This window comes from Taudactylus pleione, unplaced genomic scaffold, assembly GCF_031769625.1.
Source record: "Taudactylus pleione unplaced genomic scaffold, aTauple2 ptg000013l, whole genome shotgun sequence".
Lineage (NCBI taxonomy): Eukaryota > Metazoa > Chordata > Amphibia > Anura > Myobatrachidae > Taudactylus > Taudactylus pleione.
The window spans coordinates 1,734,582-1,753,251 of NW_028284416.1; the positions used below are offsets into that span (position 1 = coordinate 1,734,582).

An 18,670-nucleotide genomic window follows, 5' to 3' on the forward strand; every position below is an offset into this window, starting at 1 on the left:
CAGTACAACACAATGTTTGTGCGATATGTCCGGCTCACATTTGAGGTTTGGCATTTCCGATTTAAGGGCCTGATTCAGGTTGGATCGCAAGTCTGCGTTCGCACGCACCGGGTCGATGTTTGCGCTCTGTGCATGCGTACGCACCGCATGCACGAAACGGACGATGCGATCACGAAAGCCAATGCAGTGGATACGCAGAGACGTGCTGTTTGGGGGTGAAGAGGGGGCGGGGTCGAAGGAACGCAGGCGTGCCTGTGCGGTTGAACGCCATTACAGGGGCTTGCATAATTATACCCCTGCGACGGCATACGCAGCCAGGGGTCTAGATGGCGACAGGAGGAATCGCAGTGGGTAAGTCACGTCAAGCTGAACCACAAGTGTGCGTGCGGGTCCGATGTTACTCGATGTTACCGATGTTTTCGCTGACTTGCGGATGTATGTAATGGGAAGTGGGAGGTTTTATAGGCTGGTGGGCGTCTTGGTATAGTGCTGCGATCGCAGTGGAATTGCATTCATTTGCATAAATTCGCATCGGCCGGCTGCGTGCGTCCACAGACTTGCGATTCAACCTGAATCAGCCCCTAAGTTCACAGTGTTTAAAAAATAGTATTTATTATTTATATATTATTTACATAACATTTTTAAATATTAAAATATAGTATTTTAACTATTGTTTTCAATATGATAAGAGTACGTCCCTAATTTCATTTGTGGGCGATGTTCGCCGTCTAAATTGGAAACAAGTTAAAATCCAGTTATGTAAGTGGTTACCGTATGTTATTTCCCGACAATGAGAACGCAGTCAATGATACGTAGTGGGATGCAGACATGCTAATATCGCCATTTAAAGCATTTACGGCTTGAAGTTCTAAAGCCGACACTGTTATAAAGCTTTACATCGCATTATTAGTATGTCGGCATCCCCTGTTCCACCTAACATGCTCTCCGTTCTCATTGTCGACATTATGTTTGTCAATATCTCCATTCCTTCCCATGGAAGAGGGGCCATGTGCCGGCACTCCGGCTCGATCGCGTGCAAACTGTATCACCGGTGACCAAACCTTGGTCCAAATTTTTTCGAACCTTAGGATCAGTTAGATTAATCGATTCAAAAACAATTTCGAAATCTTTTCAAGTCACCAACAACCGAAGTATCCTTTAGACTAAACCGGACTGGGATTGAAATACTGTTGAGCCGCCGGTTCAGTGACAGTGCGACAGATCGAGATCCCAACGGGCGTTGGTAAATACCCTAATCCTCCATCCCCTCCCCCAACCCTCCCTTAGGGGTGCCTAACCCTAACCTTCCCTCCTAGTGCCTAAACCTAACCTCCCCCCAGGGGTGCCTAAACCTAACCCCCCCTCCCCGTACCTTAAACCTAACCCTCCCGGCGGGGTGCATAACCCTAACTTCCCCCGCTAGTGCCTAACCCTAGCCCCCCCTTCCCCTAGCCTAACCCTCCCCGGGGGGGTGCCTAACCCCAAGTGTCCCCGGGGGGTCCCTAAACCTAACCCCCCCATCCCCGGGCTAAGTGTTATACTTACCCATCAGAGGACGATCAGGATGGTGGGGGTCGGTCTTCTGACGTCGGGCTTAAGATAGGCGTCGGCTTGTCGATACCTACCTTATTTCCACTGTTGGGTAATTCGTGTTGGGATTTAGACCGGCGGCATTGCGTCTGCCGGTCTATTAACTACATCCCGACTAAATCGTATAAGATTACTTTGGTAAAACACCAAATAACGATGTCATCCTATAGATTGTTACCCCTTTGTCTGTCTGATATATTACCCAGTCTTGTTTTATTACTGTTTTGTTCCCAGTTTTAAAGCTGATGCTATATAAGTGCATTTTAATAAGAAACAATGGTGATCTTCCAACTTCTTCCAACTTTTTCCATAAGAATAAACTCTGTTTACCCATGTACTATTCAAACCTTATTTTTACTGTATGTTCCTTACCTTGGTGGGGAGAAGCTGGAACATAGGGCCTGATTTAGCATGGATCGCAACTGCAACAGCGCACGCAGATCGATCGATGGTGCGTACTGCGTATGCAGCGCAGTGCGCATACGTGAGTTAGCATTGCGATCGCTTTGCATTCACTCAAGCAGAATGAAAGCCGTCGTAGAGTGAGTGACAGGCTGTGAGCGTTTGGGGGTGGTGACGGGAGAGTGGTCGGAGTAACGCAGGCGTGCCTGTCCGTTTGAACGCTATTGCATGGGCGTGCATAAATTAGCCACTGCGACGGCATACGCAGCTTGTGTACTCACTGCGTGCGACGAGGTTAGCGATTTCTAGGTAAGGTCAGACCTGTTGTAATTGTGCGTGAGGGGCCGATGTTACTCGATGTTCCCGATGTATACGCAGGACTGCACGGTATTACGGATGTGAGATAGAGGTAGTGGGTGTCTCTATGCTGGCTGTGCGACGGCTTTGCGATTGCATCCATTATCCATTAGCGTATTTTCGCAGCGCACCTCCGTGCGTAATCGTGGCTGTGATCGCAATTGCGATCCGTAGTGAATCAGGACACTAATAGAAAATGGCAAAACTGCTACACACTGACCATTCCTGACTCAGCCCATTTCCCCCATAGATTGATACGTCAGGTATAGGCAGAACCGGATCATCCATTAGGTAACCTACTTCACCACCTAGGCACTGAGGGGTGAGGATGACTCTGTTGAGTTATTATATGTTCGTATTGGTAAATGTTAAGGCGAGAACGGAGGTCCCAAATCAGTAGGTTGCCTAATGACCCTGGGGGTCTTACTCAGGCGCTAGGTATAGGTCTGGAGGCGTCATGCACTATAACAGCTGTATTTAATAGAACCAAACTAGCTCCCAGTAAGTTGTAACCTTTTAAATCTTCTCATCATCCACAGAAGAGTCCTGCTAAATGGGACAAAGGGGGCGCTCCTGGATGGGAGGTGGCATCACATCGCTGTGTCTGCCCCCCGGTACTCTGTGTTTATTGATGGTTTCCCCTGGAGCCCAGATTATGTGAATGTTGAGGAGTTTGAGAAGATGAGGGTCCCGAGCGGAGGGTCACTAGTTGTGGGACAGTTTGAGCCAACTGAGGGAGGTAAGGAAAAATGGTTAGAGGACGTTCTGAGTCATTTTTGGGGTTTTGTACAGAACTTGGCTCCATGAACAGACCCAGCCGCACTTAAGAGCACAGGCGCTCTCTCAGAGGTGGGAGCAAAAGCATAAAACAAAAAGAGAGCAAATTTGCACCTCGGCAAAACCGTCCTGATCCAGAGATGGACGCTATGGCAGCCGCGACTCTGTCTTATGCCACAGCGCGACTGCAGTGGAGCTGCTGCAAAAAGACGCAGTCATTGACCGTGACACGCCATCGTCCGGCTAGCCACCCCCCCGTTACCACCCAGAAACGCCCACTGAAATTGTCTCTCTCTGCGTCCAAATTCCTTCTGCGTCTTTCTGTGGTACGCATGCACAGTGCGGCTCGGATGCCTGCGCAGACTTAAAATATCTGCCGCTTGCTTGTGGCATCGATCTAGAGCGCGCCTCTGAGCCAGGTGCAGACATCGGTTTTTAATAACGATTTTACTTCCTTCATTTTCAAAGTCATTGTTGCTTATGAAAACGGGTGCGCAGGGTAAAGGTGCTGTCATTCGTGACAGCCAATCAGGCGTTTGATTTTCTTCAGACGCTCAGAGAAAAAGACAACCTGGTTGCTATAGGTTATAAAGCATTGTTCCGGTGAAACGATTGTATCAATATTTCCAATTAGGTTTATCACCAAAAACCAGGAACGTTTCGGTGGCCATGAAACGCATCAGAATTTTTTTTTTAATATGCTAAACAGTTACACAGATTCCATGAGAGGTCTTGCTGCTATAATAAAAGGACGGTGTAATAAGAAAGTCGCAATTGTTGCTTATTTATTTTAAATCACGTAAATGTATTCTAGGCACAAACAAGTAGTCTATATTAGGTTACTCTTAGTTTATTCAAAATTGTATAACCCTATAGTGCAAACATAGAGGTATTGGTGCTCGATATGTATAGCGTGTGATATATCCCAACATTGTTATCTTTGGGTTCTATCTGTCAGCCTAATGGGGCGTCCCCCTCCGTACACAAATGTGCTTAGGTAGTCCATTGGCTTCACATTACGGGACGTGTTAAATCTCCTATGGGGGCTGCAATTATTGCCAATATCTGCAGCTGTCCCCCCAGATACATTATGGGGATGCCTGAAAGAGGTGGTACGGGAGCAGATGTGCCCAATTTCCATCCCACTCTGCATCAGGACCTGCGTATATACAGTATCTATTCCCTATATAAAACCAGCTTGTCTCCATCTTCCCGCACGTTCTACAGGTGGGTTCCAGACCAGCAAGTCATTCATTGGTGACATTAGTGAACTGAATATTTGGGACCACGTCCTGTCGCCCAACGATGTTAAGCTGCTGGCCTCTACGAAGATGAAGTGGAAATTCCCCGGAAACGCTGCGAGCTGGATGTCTTTTATGGAGGGAAGGAGAGGAGATGCCCAGATGGTTTCTCCAGGACAAGACAATGGTGACCAAGGCCTTAAAGATAAACAACATCTTATTGTAAAACACACATTTATATTTACTGTAGGGTAATTACAGTGAAGGGGATGCACACTGTAATGTACATGAGTCTCTGTGTGATGGTTTTACCATCGATTGGGGAAGCTTAGTGATATACATTGTTGGTTCCTTGGACCAGAACTTCTTCTTTTCCTCTCACTTGTCTTCCCATCCAGATGCACCTTTCATGTGGTCCGGGCTGCTGTATTCTGTAGGCGCCTCTGCCCACCTGTGTGTGAACGCCACCAGCCAAAAGATCTACATGGAGACAACACTGGCAAAATGCGTCAATAGCTCCTTCTGGGCCCAACAAAAGAACGGGAGACTCCGCAACGTCATGATTCCTCCATCTTGTGTCACGGTAAAGTGATTGACGTTACTAGTGATCATAGAACCTCATTGCAGTCTTGGTAGAAAAAGAAATAACAAACAAAGGGACCGCATTAGCGGTTGAGCCTGCAAGTTTGTGCTAATAGTATCATAAGCTCTTCCCCTGGTGTGCAAGCGTGCGTTTGAATGAGCAATAGCTGTGACGCCCAATTTGTGCGCCTGCAGTCGCAACCATTGGTAGCACCATCAGGAGAGTCTGGTCTCCAATGTACGTGATTATGCGTCTGAGTCCGAAACCGTTCCAGCGATATGCCCACAACGCTACCATAACACGGCCATTAGATAAAATTTCTTTGTGCATCTGCATACTCACCGCCCAGTCACTGCCAGGGAATGCCCAATGCATTCCAGAGTCCATACAACTCAATCGGTCCAGCAAGAGCCTAGAAACAGTATTAGTGGTAATCATCAATCGACCACTACACTAAGTGGATAAGTGTTTGACAAATAAAGAATGATACAGATTTAGAGTATACACCCTGGCTCTCTTATCACATAGAGGCAATGTGTCTGATTCTCTTTGCACTCCAGATCGTTGAGTTACACATGGTGTACATGACTACAGATTGCAAAGAGAGTGCAACCAACGCGTTTCGCCTGCTCAGAGATGGACGTATACAGAACATAAACTCTGGATTCTGTTTGACATATTCAAGGTCCTCCGAGATTGTTGAACTACAGAAATGTTCTGGTGCTTCTCTGTTTGTGGCACTGTTGGAAGGTATGGAGTGATTTATTGTGAAGTTTCGTATGTGAAGTTATTTAAGATGGGCCTGTCAGAGAGTGACCCCTTGTTAGTTTAATTTATATTACTTGTAAGGTACAAATAGTAAATAATGGCAATAGGCAATTCCAGTTTGGTTCTTCCTTTGTCCTGTAATAATTTATTAAGCCCCTCCCCTCTCTTCCAGAACCACTCCCTCTGATTTGGACAGATGTGCCAAGCTGTGAATTGATCAGTAGATTGACCAAAAGTGTCTTAATTTTGAAGATTGAGAATGTTGAGTTATATTTCTTGGAGGTAGCGCCAAAAATATGCATCAAGTGCATAGTAACAACTATTGAGGAACATCCCCAATGCTACATCAGGGGAGAGTGGTGGAGACCACTTCTGGCTCATCGGGGAAGGGAAACCCAGACATTCCCCACCTTTTGTTTAATAAATAAAATAAATACATTGACAATAATGGGTATATTTACTAAAGTGAGAGTTTTTAGCAGTGGAGATGTGGCCCATAGCAACCAATTAGATTCTACTTAACATTTAACTAGCACCTTCTAGAAGATAATAGCTAGAATCTGATTGGTTGCTATGGGCCACATTTCCACTTCTAAAAACTCGTACTTTTAGTAAATATACCCCCTTAGTATTTAGTAGGGACACTTTCCTAAAGCATTATATATTGATCATTTTGTGCACAGAGGCTCATTGTCCCAGAGAGGATAGCTGGAAGCAGTGGAAGGATCAGTGCGTGTACATAGAGCCTCGGAGGTCCCTCAGCTGGCAGGAGGCAAGGACATTTTGCCAGAAGTTTGAGGCTTCAGATTTTATTACGGTGAACAATCAGGAGAAATTGGTCAGTAGATAAAGGAGCTCAGTATGACCTGTGCACTTTTGCTATCTTACTTTATGTATGATTATGTATACATGTATGTCCATCTATGTATCTAGGTATGTCTGTGTATGCATGCCTGTGTGTATCTATTTATCAATTTACATGCATAAATCGGTATCCACTAGTAACGGTACCCGGCATATGCCGGATCACCTCAGTCTGCCCCCTGCTCCATCTGGTCACGCCCACCACTCTGTCCCACCCAGCCCACTCTCTATCCGCTACTCCGCCTGATGGGGAGTGGCCACACCCCCTTCCAAAAAAATACTGTGAGCGGCGCTGCTTGCTGACCCTGGCCCACACCACGTGCAGACCCAGGCGCCTGCGGGGCCCTCCAGAAAGCCTGGGTGATCAGTAACGCCTCCCTGCTGCTCTGTCCCATCCTAGCTCTCTCCTGCCCCCCATACTTACTCCGTTCCTGGCGGTTCTCCTCCTCTCAGGCTAGGCCTGTCCCGTAGCAGTGGGAGCAGTTGGACGGGCAGCGTGCGCTGGCATGCATGTTGGAGACAGGACAGACCTTAGAGCAGAGGTTCCCAAACTTGGCCCTCAAGGCACCCTAAGGCTAGTTTCACACTTGCCGATTTTAACCGGGCGGCAAAAAGCCGCCCGTTTTTTTGCCGGGTGTGAAAAATAACGGTGGCTGGAAGCAGGTGCCTTCTTTCACACGGCACGGGCACGGCACGGTCGCCGTGTTACAGCCGGGAATATACACTGTGCAGGATGGCTGCCGTGCCGTGTCCGTCCCTGCACGCCGGTGGTGTATAGGAAACAATGTTTCCTTTCACACACACGGGATCGTGCCGGCCGGACCTGTGCTGCTGCTGCTGCTGCTGCACATGCCCAATAGATGATAAAAAAAACCCACACACATTAAAAGCGTCTCAAAGCCGCTGCTTGTGAAAGGCACTGAGCGCCTGAAAAAACCCGTCCGGCTACCACCAGGTTCTTGCCCGCCCGGCCAAAACTGGCAGGTGTGTAACTGGCCTAACAGTTCAAGTTTTAAGGATATCCATGCTTGGGCACAGGTGACTTAATTAGTACCTTAGGCCCTGATTCAGAGCCGCTCGCTCTGTCCAGAGCGCTCGCTCTGAATCAGGGCTCTCCTCCATTAAAATGGAGCGTCACCACCCACAGCATATACGAGCGTCTAAAAAGATGGTCGCGATGGTCTTGACCATCGCGACCATCGGACTTGCGAGTGAAACCCTGCGGTCGGGTTTCCCAGCCACAAGCCCTGGAGTGATTTTGGCTCTATCAGAGCCAAAATCACTCCCACTGACATCACTAGTGATGTCAGTGGTGCCGGCTTCAGACGGTAGGCGTTCCCATGGGAACGCCTCCGTCTGGCAGGCACGCCCACCAAAGGGGGCGTGCTGTCAGTCACCATCGACAGCACGCCCCCTTTGGTACGAGGCTCGCCGGGTCTCGCGCATGTGCACGACGGAGCTCCCTCCGTCGTACGCATGTGCAGTGGGGAATATCGACCCACTTGCGAGCGTATTGCCGCTTGCGAGTGGGTCTGAATGACCCCTTAGTCTTTTAATTTAACTATCTGTGCTGAACCATTAATATCCTTAAATCCTGGATCGTTAGAGTGACTTGAGGACCGATTTCGAGAACCTCTGCCTCAGAGAATAATTATATAGATAGAAGTGTGAATTAGTATAATGTACTACTGTATATATATGTATGACTAGATATCTATAATTATGTATATAATACCTTATTGCCACCATTTATCCCAAAAATGTAAATAGTCTCTAGGGCAGCTGAGTGATAATCACACAATACAATATCACACAATACAACATCACACAATACACTTGTCGACTTTTATCCCATGATTAGAAAGCACAGACTGCAATTGCCATTTAAACCGTCCCACGATTCCCTTTTTTGTGGCCAATCAAATCAGACATCTACATCTGGTCTGTTAATCTGCTGTCACCCACATACATTTTACATTCTCTTATTTGAATATTGGATCTTAAGATTGGATTTTATAGAGTGCCGTATGGCCGTCCTGTCATTGCGTTCTCTCTACAGACCTGGCTGAGGACATACATCAAGACAAACAGCTGGATAGGTCTCAATGATATAGCAAGTGAGGACAATCGATTATGGACAGATGGTTCCCCCTTAAACCCAACTCTATACAAGTAACAGAATCATTTATTTCATGGTGTCTGTTGTGTGACTGAATGCAACCTAATATTTAAATGTCATTGCTCTTTTGTACATACATATAAGTAAGTTTCCCATTGCAAATATATAATATTTGACATGTAACCTCATGCATGAAACTTCTATTTCCCTGTAGAGTGTAAGCTAGTGAGCAGTACCCTCTTACCCCAATCTCATGGCCCGATTCACTACGGATCGCTACTGCGATCTAGGTTCAACTGCGATAGTATGCTAATCCATTGCGATCGCTATGCCGTCGCTGCGCTACACAAGGACGCCCACTTTACCTTACACACATCCGTAATGTTTAGCAAGACTGCAAAACCATCAGTAACAGTGAGTACCATCGCAGCCTCACGCACACTTGCACAATCTCTGACCTTACTCAGTAATTGCTAACTTCAGCGCACGCTATGAGACCTCAGGCTGCGTACGGCATCGCACTGTATAATTTATGCACGCCCATGCAACGACGTTGAAGTGCACTGGTACGCCTGCGTTTCGCCGACCACCCCGTCACCACCCCCAAACGGCACTTCCTGTCAATCACACTGCGATGAGTCTGCGTAGTCACTGCAATCGCAGTCCCGATCGCAGTGGCTGATTTGCGCACGCACACTGCGATGCATGCGCAAAACGCAACAATCGGCCGATTGCGTGTGTATTAGCAACTGCGTTCCGTGCTGAGTCAAGCACTCAGTCTGTTATTATACACGGCCTTGCTTTATTCATGTGCTTGAAAACCACTACCGACTATAAATGGTAATAAATAAAATAAGATGGGTGGCACAGTGGTTAGCTTGCTAGCGCCTCGGGTTTGATTCTGACCAAGGGTACCATGAGCATGAACTATGGGCCTGAGTCAGACCCGCTCGCCAGCGCTATGCGCTCGCCAGCGGGTCGATGGCCGGGCAGTGCGCACGCGCAAGCCCTGGAGCGAGCGAGAAATCACTCGCTCCGGCACTTGCATCCAAAAGGGGCGGCTGACGATGTTGATCGACAGCTCGCCCTGTTTGGTAGGCGGGTCGGGGGGGTGGGGCTGGCCAAACGGTAGGGGTTTGGGAGCGGCCCCACTGACATCAGTGGTGAGCTTCCGGCTCTATTAGAGCTGGAAGCTCACTGGGACTTGCGACGGTCGAGACCCTACCACAAGGGTCTCGTCGCAAGCCCGATGGTCACGTTGGTCGTGACCATCACAACCACCATCTGGCCGCTCGCTAAAGCTGTGAGTGGTCACCCACAGCTTAGCGAGCGGCCAGGAGGCCGAACAACAAAAAACATGCGGCCGCCCTGATTCAGAGCGAGCGCTCGCTTTTTGCGAGCGGCTCTGAATCAGGCCCTATGTGCATTGTCCCTGTGACCTTGTGGCTTCCTCTGGTTTCCTACAGCCTAAGCAGAATAGCTCTGACTGGCCCTTGTATGTGTGTTTGTATCTTTGATGGTACAGAAATTGGAGTGCAAGCCCAGTGTTTCGGTGCATGAATACATAGAGCCAAATATAATATCCTGTGAATTGGGAGCACCGTCATGAGTTTTCCAATATAGGTCCATATTTAATTTCAGGCGAAAAGTCCCGGACTTTTCGCCTGCCGGACTTTCCGCCTACATCGCGTGTTTTTGGAGAAAACCCTTTCCGCGAGCGCGCCCGCTTTTCGCTGTATTCAATTTTAAAGGACGCGGAAACGGGACCCGGCGAAACTTAAACAAGCGGAAAGTCTTGTCAGATTTGGGGAAATCAGCCTGACACACCCCAAAAGATGCTCTGACATGGGGGTTCCCTATGGTACCCCCCGATTTGGCTTGCTGAAGGTATTTGGTGTTTTTAAACGGGCTCAATAGCTGCTAAATAGCGTTTTTGTATAAGTGGTGCAGAATAGTATTCAGGAGTATTTTTTGCAGAAAATAACTATTCCCAGCAAATTTGGGGTACTTGAAAATGGGGGTCAGCATATTTTAAAGTTGCTAAAGTGAAGTTGGAAAAATCGTGAAAAATCCACCTGCCGCAAGCACCTGCAATCCAAAAAACACTTGGGGCATACTTGGGGACCCCCCCAGAGTTATGTTCGCTAGTTTTTACCTTTGTCCCCAAAGAAAATTTTTCCCGCCCCCAAATTCAAAGTGATTTCTTGGGATGTCCTTAAGTGTTTTTTTTTTTTACACAGTTTACCTTTGGGGGACTGTCTGAAGGCTGCAGGGGGGTTCCCGCAACGTTGCACCCCAAAACCCCAATTCTGCACTTTTTTCCGCCTGCTATTCATGGGCGAAACTTTTTCACCTATGACATTGCATTGACTTTCCGCCTAGGCGGAAAGTCTTCCAAATTGAATACGGAGTAAAATCAAAACAGGCGAAAATGACGTCATCGGCGAAAAGTTTTTGCCAAAAACACGCGAAAACGGCTTTTCGCTTCAAATTGAATACGGGCCTTAGTAGCTAAATTTTAAGCTGCATTTAGTTTTAAAGCAATACCAACCGGGTTTTGTCATTATGTTCTTAATTGAGATAAATGTATTAAACATTTATCTCAATTAAGAATTATACAGTTATAATAAAGGCTGATGCAGTATGTTTGAAAGGATCATTCGAAACTTTGCCAGGTAAATTGTCACTATGTATTTTTGTCAATGCTTAAACTGATAAGAGATTGACGTTTCTCTGCATCCTTTCAGGCAGATTTTGTTTGCGCCCAGTGCTGACCGCCAACGCTATGACTGTGTATCGATGCAGCCAGGTGGATTCTGGGTAGACACCGACTGTTCCAGACAGCTGGGACTAGTGTGCGAGTCACCCGCAATCATCGGTACATTTATCAGCCTGCGTTGACCGTTGTTGAGAGAAAATTTTAATTCTAATGACAAATACACTGTCATAACTCTGTCTCCTCTTATATTAACAGAGACGTACATTACACTAAAGGGCAAATACTTCTATGGGTCGATGTCGGCTGAAGTCAATTACGCGAACCTCGAAGAGGCCAAGAGATATTGTGCCAGACTTGGCTTAGGGTGTTCCGCAGTAGTAACGATGCTTGGAGTACATTACTTGTATTACGGGCACCATTTTGCAAACCTGGAAGACCCGAATATAGACAGTGGTGCAGTTACATATATAAAGACACGTAGGTATCAATAGCAGACATTGGTGGGGAGGTAGTATTAGATGACGACAGGGTGGCAGCAACAGACTGTGTTAGGGTGTCAGTATTAGGCATTGGTAATAGATATTGGTGGGATGGTAGTATTAGATATTGGTGGGATGACAGTAACTGACTTTATTGGTAGGGTAGTAGTATTAGATATTGGTTGGGAGGTAGTATTAGCTAATGGTGGTGTGTTAGCATTAGATATTGGTAGGGTAGTGGTGGTGGTAATATTAGATATTGGTGGGGTGGTAGTATTAGATATTGGTAGGATGCTAGTATTAGATATTACTGGGGTGGTAGTATTAGATGATGGTAGTATTAGATATTGGTAGGATGGTAGTATTAGATATTGGTAGGATGGTAATATTATATATTGGTGGGGTGGTAGTATTAGATATTAGAGAGGCAGTTACATAGCAGTATTATACATTGGTGGGATGTTTGTACAAAGGGTGGCAGTAAGAAATCAGTGTGTAGTATTAGTAGGAGATATTGGTGGGGTGGCAGTAAGACAGTGCAGAGTATTAGTAGGAGATTTTGGTGGGGTGGCAGTAAGACATTGGTGCAGAGTATTAGTAGGAGATATTGGTGGGGTGGCAGTAAGACTCTGGTGCAGAGTATTAGTAGGAGATATTGGTGGGGTGGCAGTAAGACACTGGTGCGGAGTGGTGGTATTAGTAAGAGATATTGGTGGCTTGGTGGAAGTAACGGGAACTCATAGCGTGGTAGTAATAGACCATCTAATGGAAGGAATAGACATTGATGGGGCAGCAGCGTCACTCATGGATGGGGCAGTATTTGTACACTCTGTTGGAACAGTAGGAAGCAGTTTGGTGCGGGGGCAGCTACATGTGCAGCATGGATGCTCACTCCAAGTAACTGGTATTTATTACTCACACATTGTCCTACTCAGGATGTCCCCCAGGATACTCCGGGTCAGACTGCCAGACATCGTGCCCTGCCTGTGAGTTTGGGCTGGAATGTAACCCCGCTACCAGTCTTTGTGATGGGATGATATTTTATCGGAAAGATCCCGATGATGGTGAGCGTCACCAGCACAATTATTCCCGCCTTACAACAACAGTGCAGAACAAATAACGTCATAGTTACAGTAGCTAGTACTAACCCGTAGCAATATTTCCTTGCAGTTTTTTACCATATCAAATGTCCCCCGTTCCATGGGTGGAGTTTTCTGAATGATTTATGTGTCCATACGGAATCTAAAGAGTCCAGAGATGAAGCAGAGCTAGTGTGCCAGAGATTCCTGTACACCGAGGCGAGGGAGACGCTGACGTGGGACGTGGTGAGTGCCAGCACGGAGAACTCTCTTCTGGTGTAATGATACTTTTTCTTCTTCAGAAATTGGCCATCATCATGATTATGAATTACCGCTAAACCTTAAATACAAGCTGGTTTCTATGAAAGAACTACAAACAACATCTACAATATACAGGCGGAAAGTCAATGCAATGTACTAGGCGAAAAAGTTTTGCCTATGAATAACAGGAGGAAAAAAGTGCAGAATTGGGGTTTTGGGGTGCAGCATTCAGACAGTCCCCCAAAGGTAAACTGTGTAAAAAAAACTTTTAAAAAACACTTAAGGACACCCCAAAAAATTATTTTGAAAAAGGGGGCGGAAAAAAAAAAGTTGGGGTACAAAGTTAAAATCTACCGAACTTGACTCTGGGGGGTCCCCAAGTATGCCCCAAGTGTTTTTTGGATTGCAGGTGCTTGCGGCAGGTGGATTTTTCACGATTTATTCAACTTCACTTTAGCAACTTTTAAATATGCTGACCCCCATTTTCAAGTACCCCAAATTTGCTGGGATAAGTTATTTTCAGGAAAAAATACTCCTGAATACTATTCTGCACCACGTATAAAAAAACGCTATTTAGCAGCTATTGAGCCCGTTTAAAAACACCAAATACCTTCAGCAAGCCAAATCGGGGGTAACCATAGCTAACCCCCATGTCAGAGCATCTTTTGGGGGGTGTCAGGCTGATTTCCCCAAATCTGACAGTACTTTCCGCCTGTTCAAGTTTCGCGGGTCCCATTTTCGCGTACTTTCAAATTGAATATGAGGTAAAGCGGCTCAGCTCAAATTGAATACGGCTCCAAGTATTAAAGAGGCAGCTACCCGCAGGTCACATCCCCAACATTTCCTCTAAGTGCTTCCTGTCCCTCGCTCCAGGCAGCCCAGTCCTACTCTCTCATCATAGGCACAGTAAGGCTGGGCTGAGAAGATCACAACTGGACTTACAAGCTGCAGAACAGAACCTGTTCTCTGGCCAACCTGCTTGCTTCGGGATCCTTCGCTGGAAATTGAAGCCATTGCACAGTGATCTCATCGGTCAATTGTAATGGTAGCTTTGCTACAGAGTTTTGGCGGCAGGTACAGGAAACAGAGAGAGAGAGGAAACATAACTGGAGAGGGAGAAGGGGAGAGAGTAGCGAGAAAGGGAGAGAGAAAATAGGGGTAGGAGAAGGACAGAGAGAGAGAGAGCATAACTGGAGAGGGAGAAGGACAGAGAGAGGGAGCATAACTGGAGAGGGAGAAGGACAGAGAGAGGGAGCATAACTGGAGAGGGAGAAGGACAGAGAGAGGGAGGGAGCATAACTGGAGAGGAAGGAGGACAGAGAGAGGGAGGGAGCATAACTGCAGAGGAAGAAGGACAGAGAGAGGGAGGGAGCATAACTGGAGAGGAAGAAGGACAGAGAGAGAGAGGGAGCATAACTGGAGAGGAAGAAGGACAGAGAGAGAGAGGGAGCATAAATGGAGAGGGAGAAGGACAGAGAGAGGGAGGGAGCATAACTGGAGAGGGAGAAGGACAGAGACAGGGAGGGAGCATAACTGGAGAGGAAGGAGGACAGAGATAGAGAGGGAGCATAACTGGAGAGGAAGAAGGACAGAGAGAGGGAGGGAGCATAACTGGAGAGGGAGAAGGACAGAGAGAGGGAGGGAGCATAACTGGAGAGGAAGAAGGACAGAGAGAGAGAGGGAGCATAAATGGAGAGGGAGAAGGACAGAGAGAGGGAGGGAGCATAACTGGAGAGGGAGAAGGACAGAGAGAGGGAGGGAGCATTACTGGAGAAGGACAGAGAGAGGGAGGGAGCATAACTGGAGAGGGAGAAGGACAGAGAGAGGGAGGGAGCATAACTGGAGAGGGAGAAGGACAGAGAGAGGGAGGGAGCATTACTGGAGAAGGACAGAGAGAGGGAGGGAGCATAACTGGAGAGGAAGAAGGACAGAGAGAGAGAGGGAGCATAACTGGAGAGGAAGAAGGACAGAGAGAGGGAGGGAGCATAACTGGAGAGGGAGAAGGACAGAGAGAGGGAGGGAGCATAACTGGAGAGGGAGAAGGACAGAGAGAGGGAGGGAGCATAACTGGAGAGGGAGAAGGACAGAGAGAGGGAGGGAGCATAACTGGAGAGGAAGAAGGACAGAGAGAGAGGAAGGGAGCATAACTGGAGAGGGAGAAGGACAGAGAGAGAGAGGGAGCATAACTGGAGAGGAAGAAGGACAGAGAGAAAGGGAGCATAACTGGAGAGGGAGAAGGACAGAGAGAGAGGGAGCATAACTGGAGAGGGAGAAGGACAGAGAGAGGGAGAAGGACAGAGAGAGGGAGGGAGCATAACTGGAGAGGAAGAAGGACAGAGAGAGAGGGAGCATAACTGGAGAGGGAGAAGGACAGAGAGAGGGAGAAGGACAGAGAGAGGGAGGGAGCATAACTGGAGAGGAAGAAGGACAGAGAGAGAGGGAGCATAACTGGAGAGGGAGAAGGACAGAGAGAGAGGGAGCATAACTGGAGAGGGAGAAGGACAGAGAGAGGGAGGGAGCATAACTGGAGAGGGAGAAGGACAGAGAGAGGGAGGGAGCATAACTGGAGAGGAAGAAGGACAGAGAGAGGGAGGGAGCATAACTGGAGAGGAAGAAGGACAGAGAGAGGGAGGGAGCATAACTGGAGAGGGAGAAGGACAAAGAGAGGGAGGGAGCATAACTGGAGAGGAAGAAGGACAGAGAGAGGGAGGGAGCATAACTGGAGAGGAAGAAGGACAGAGAGAGAGAGTGAGCATAACGAGAGGAAGAAGGACAGAGAGAGAGAGGGAGCATAAATGGAGAGGGAGAAGGACAGAGAGAGGGAGGGAGCATAACTGGAGAGGGAAAAGGACAGAGAGAGTGAGGGAGCATAACTGGAGAGGGAGAAGGACAGAGAGAGGGAGGGAGCATAACTGGAGAGGGAGAAGGACAGAGAGAGGAAGGGAGCATAACTGGAGGAAGAAGGACAGAGAGAGGGAGGGAGCATAACTGGAGAGGAAGAAGGACAGAGAGAGGGAGGGAGCATAACTGGAGAGGGAGAAGGACAGAGAGAGGGAGGGAGCATAACTGGAGAGGGAGAAGGACAGAGAGAGGGAGGGAGCATAACTGGAGAGGAAAAAGGACAGAGAGAGGGAGGGAGCATAACTGGAGAGGAAGAAGGACAGAGAGAGGGAGGGAGCATAACTGGAGAGGGAGAAGGACAGAGAGAGAGAGGGAGCATAACTGGAGAGGAAGAAGGTCAGAGAGAGAGGGAGCATAACTGGAGAGGGAGAAGGACAGAGAGAGAGGGAGCATAACTGGAGAGGGAGAAGGACAGAGAGAGGGAGGGAGCATAACTGGAGAGGGAGAAGGACTGAGAGAGGGAGGGAGCATAACTGGAGAGGGAGAAGGACAGAGAGAGAGGGAGCATAACTGGAGAGGGAGAAGGACACAGAGAGAGAGGGAGCATAACTGGAGAGGGAGAAGGACAGAGAGAGGGAGGGAGCATAACTGGAGAGGGAGAAGGACAGAGAGAGGGAGGGAGCATAACTGGAGAGGAAGAAGGACAGAGAGAGAGGGAGCATAACTGGAGAGGGAGAAGGACAGAGAGAGAGGGATCATAACTGGAGAGGGAGAAGGACAGAGAGAGGGAGGGAGCATAACTGGAGAGGGAAAAGGACAGAGAGAGGAAGGGAGCATAACTGAAGAGGAAGAAGGACAGAGAGAGGGAGGGAGCATAACTGGAGAGGAAGAAGGACAGAGAGAGGGAGGGAGCATAACTGAAGAGCGAGAAGGACAGAGAGGGAGGGAGCATAACTGGAGAGGGAGAAGGACAGAGAGAGGGAGGGAGCATAACTGGAGAGGGAGAAGGACAGAGAGAGGGAGGGAGCATAACTGGAGAGGAAAAAGGACAGAGAGAGGGAGGGAGCATAACTGGAGAGGAAGAAGGACAGAGAGAGGGAGGGAGCATAACTGGAGAGGGAGAAGGACAGAGAGAGAGAGGGAGCATAACTGGAGAGGAAGAAGGTCAGAGAGAGAGGGAGCATAACTGGAGAGGGAGAAGGACAGAGAGAGAGGGAGCACAACTGGAGAGGGAGAAGGACAGAGAGAGAGAGGGAGCATAACTGGAGAGGGAGAAGGACAGAGAGAGGGAGGGAGCATAACTGGAGAGGAAGAAGGACAGAGAGAGGGAGGGAGCATAACTGGAGAGGGAGAAGGACAGAGAGGGAGGGAGCATAACTGGAGAGGGAGAAGGACAGAGAGAGGGAGGGAGCATAACTGGAGAGGGAGAAGGACAGAGAGAGGGAGGGAGCATAACTGGAGAGGAAAAAGGACAGAGAGAGGGAGGGAGCATAACTGGAGAGGAAGAAGGACAGAGAGAGGGAGGGAGCATAACTGGAGAGGGAGAAGGACAGAGAGAGAGAGGGAGCATAACTGGAGAGGAAGAAGGACAGAGAGAGAGGGAGCATAACTGGAGAGGGAGAAGTACAGAGAGAGGGAGGGAGCATAACTGGAGAGGGAGAAGGACAGAGAGAGGGAGGGAGCATAACTGGAGAGGGAGAAGGACAGAGAGAGAGGGAGCATAACTGGAGAGGGAGAAGGACAGAGAGAGGGAGGGAGCATAACTGGAGAGGGAGAAGGACACAGAGAGAGAGGGAGCATAACTGGAGAGGGAGAAGGACAGAGAGAGGGAGGGAGCATAACTGGAGAGGAAGAAGGACAGAGAGAGGGAGGGAGCATAACTGGAGAGGAAAAAGGACAGAGAGAGGGAGGGAGCATAACTGGAGAGGAAGAAGGACAGAGAGAGGGAGGGAGCATAACTGGAGAGGGAGAAGGACAGAGAGAGAGAGGGAGCATAACTGGAGAGGAAGAAGGACAGAGAGAGAGGGAGCATAACTGGAGAGGGAGAAGGACAGAGAGAGGGAGAAGTACAGAGAGAGGGAGGGAGCATAACTGGAGAGGAAGAAGGACAGAGAGAGAGGGAGCATAACTGGAGAGGGAGAAGGACAGAGAGAGAGGGAGCATAACTGGAGAGGGAGAAGGACAGAGAGAGGGAGGGAGCATAACTGGAGAGGAAGAAGGACAGAGAGAGGGAGGGAGCATAACTGGAGAGGGAGAAGGACAGAGAGAGAGAGGGAGCATAACTGGAGAGGAAGAAGGACAGAGAGAGAGGGAGCATAACTGGAGAGGGAGAAGGACAGAGATAGAGGGAGCATAACTGGAGAGGGAGAAGGACAGAGAGAGAGGGAGCATAGCTGGAGAGGGAGAAGGACAGAGAGATGGAGGGAGCATAACTGGAGAGGGAGAAGGACAGAGAGAGGGAGGGAGCATAACTGGAGAGGGAGAAGGACTGAGAGAGAGAGGGAAGGGGAGAGAGTAGCAAGAAAGGGAGAGAGAAAATAGGGGGAGAGAGAAGGAAAGAGAGTAGGGAGAGAGATACAGAATAGCTTGA

The 18,670-nt window shown here is 48.3% G+C and overlaps 1 protein-coding gene across 11 annotated transcripts in view; it reads left to right on the forward strand.

Moving 5' to 3' along the window:
- LOC148542285 (uncharacterized) overlaps positions 1-18,670 on the forward strand; it is a 116,241-nt gene that overhangs the window by 49,076 nt on the left and 48,495 nt on the right. For 9 of the 11 annotated variants that reach the window (XM_088469731.1, XM_088469707.1, XM_088469725.1 and 6 more), the window contains 10 exons: positions 2,889-3,088; positions 4,354-4,554; positions 4,766-4,950; positions 5,511-5,700; positions 6,402-6,556; positions 8,642-8,754; positions 11,449-11,579; positions 11,676-11,897; positions 12,835-12,963; positions 13,070-13,224. In XM_088469731.1, the coding sequence (XP_088325857.1) occupies positions 2,889-3,088; positions 4,354-4,554; positions 4,766-4,950; positions 5,511-5,700; positions 6,402-6,556; positions 8,642-8,754; positions 11,449-11,579; positions 11,676-11,897; positions 12,835-12,963; positions 13,070-13,224 (1,681 nt within the window). The remainder of the gene's footprint in view (positions 1-2,888; positions 3,089-4,353; positions 4,555-4,765; positions 4,951-5,510; positions 5,701-6,401; positions 6,557-8,641; positions 8,755-11,448; positions 11,580-11,675; positions 11,898-12,834; positions 12,964-13,069; positions 13,225-18,670) is intronic. The other 2 variants (XM_088469752.1, XM_088469761.1) reach the window with 1 other exon arrangement.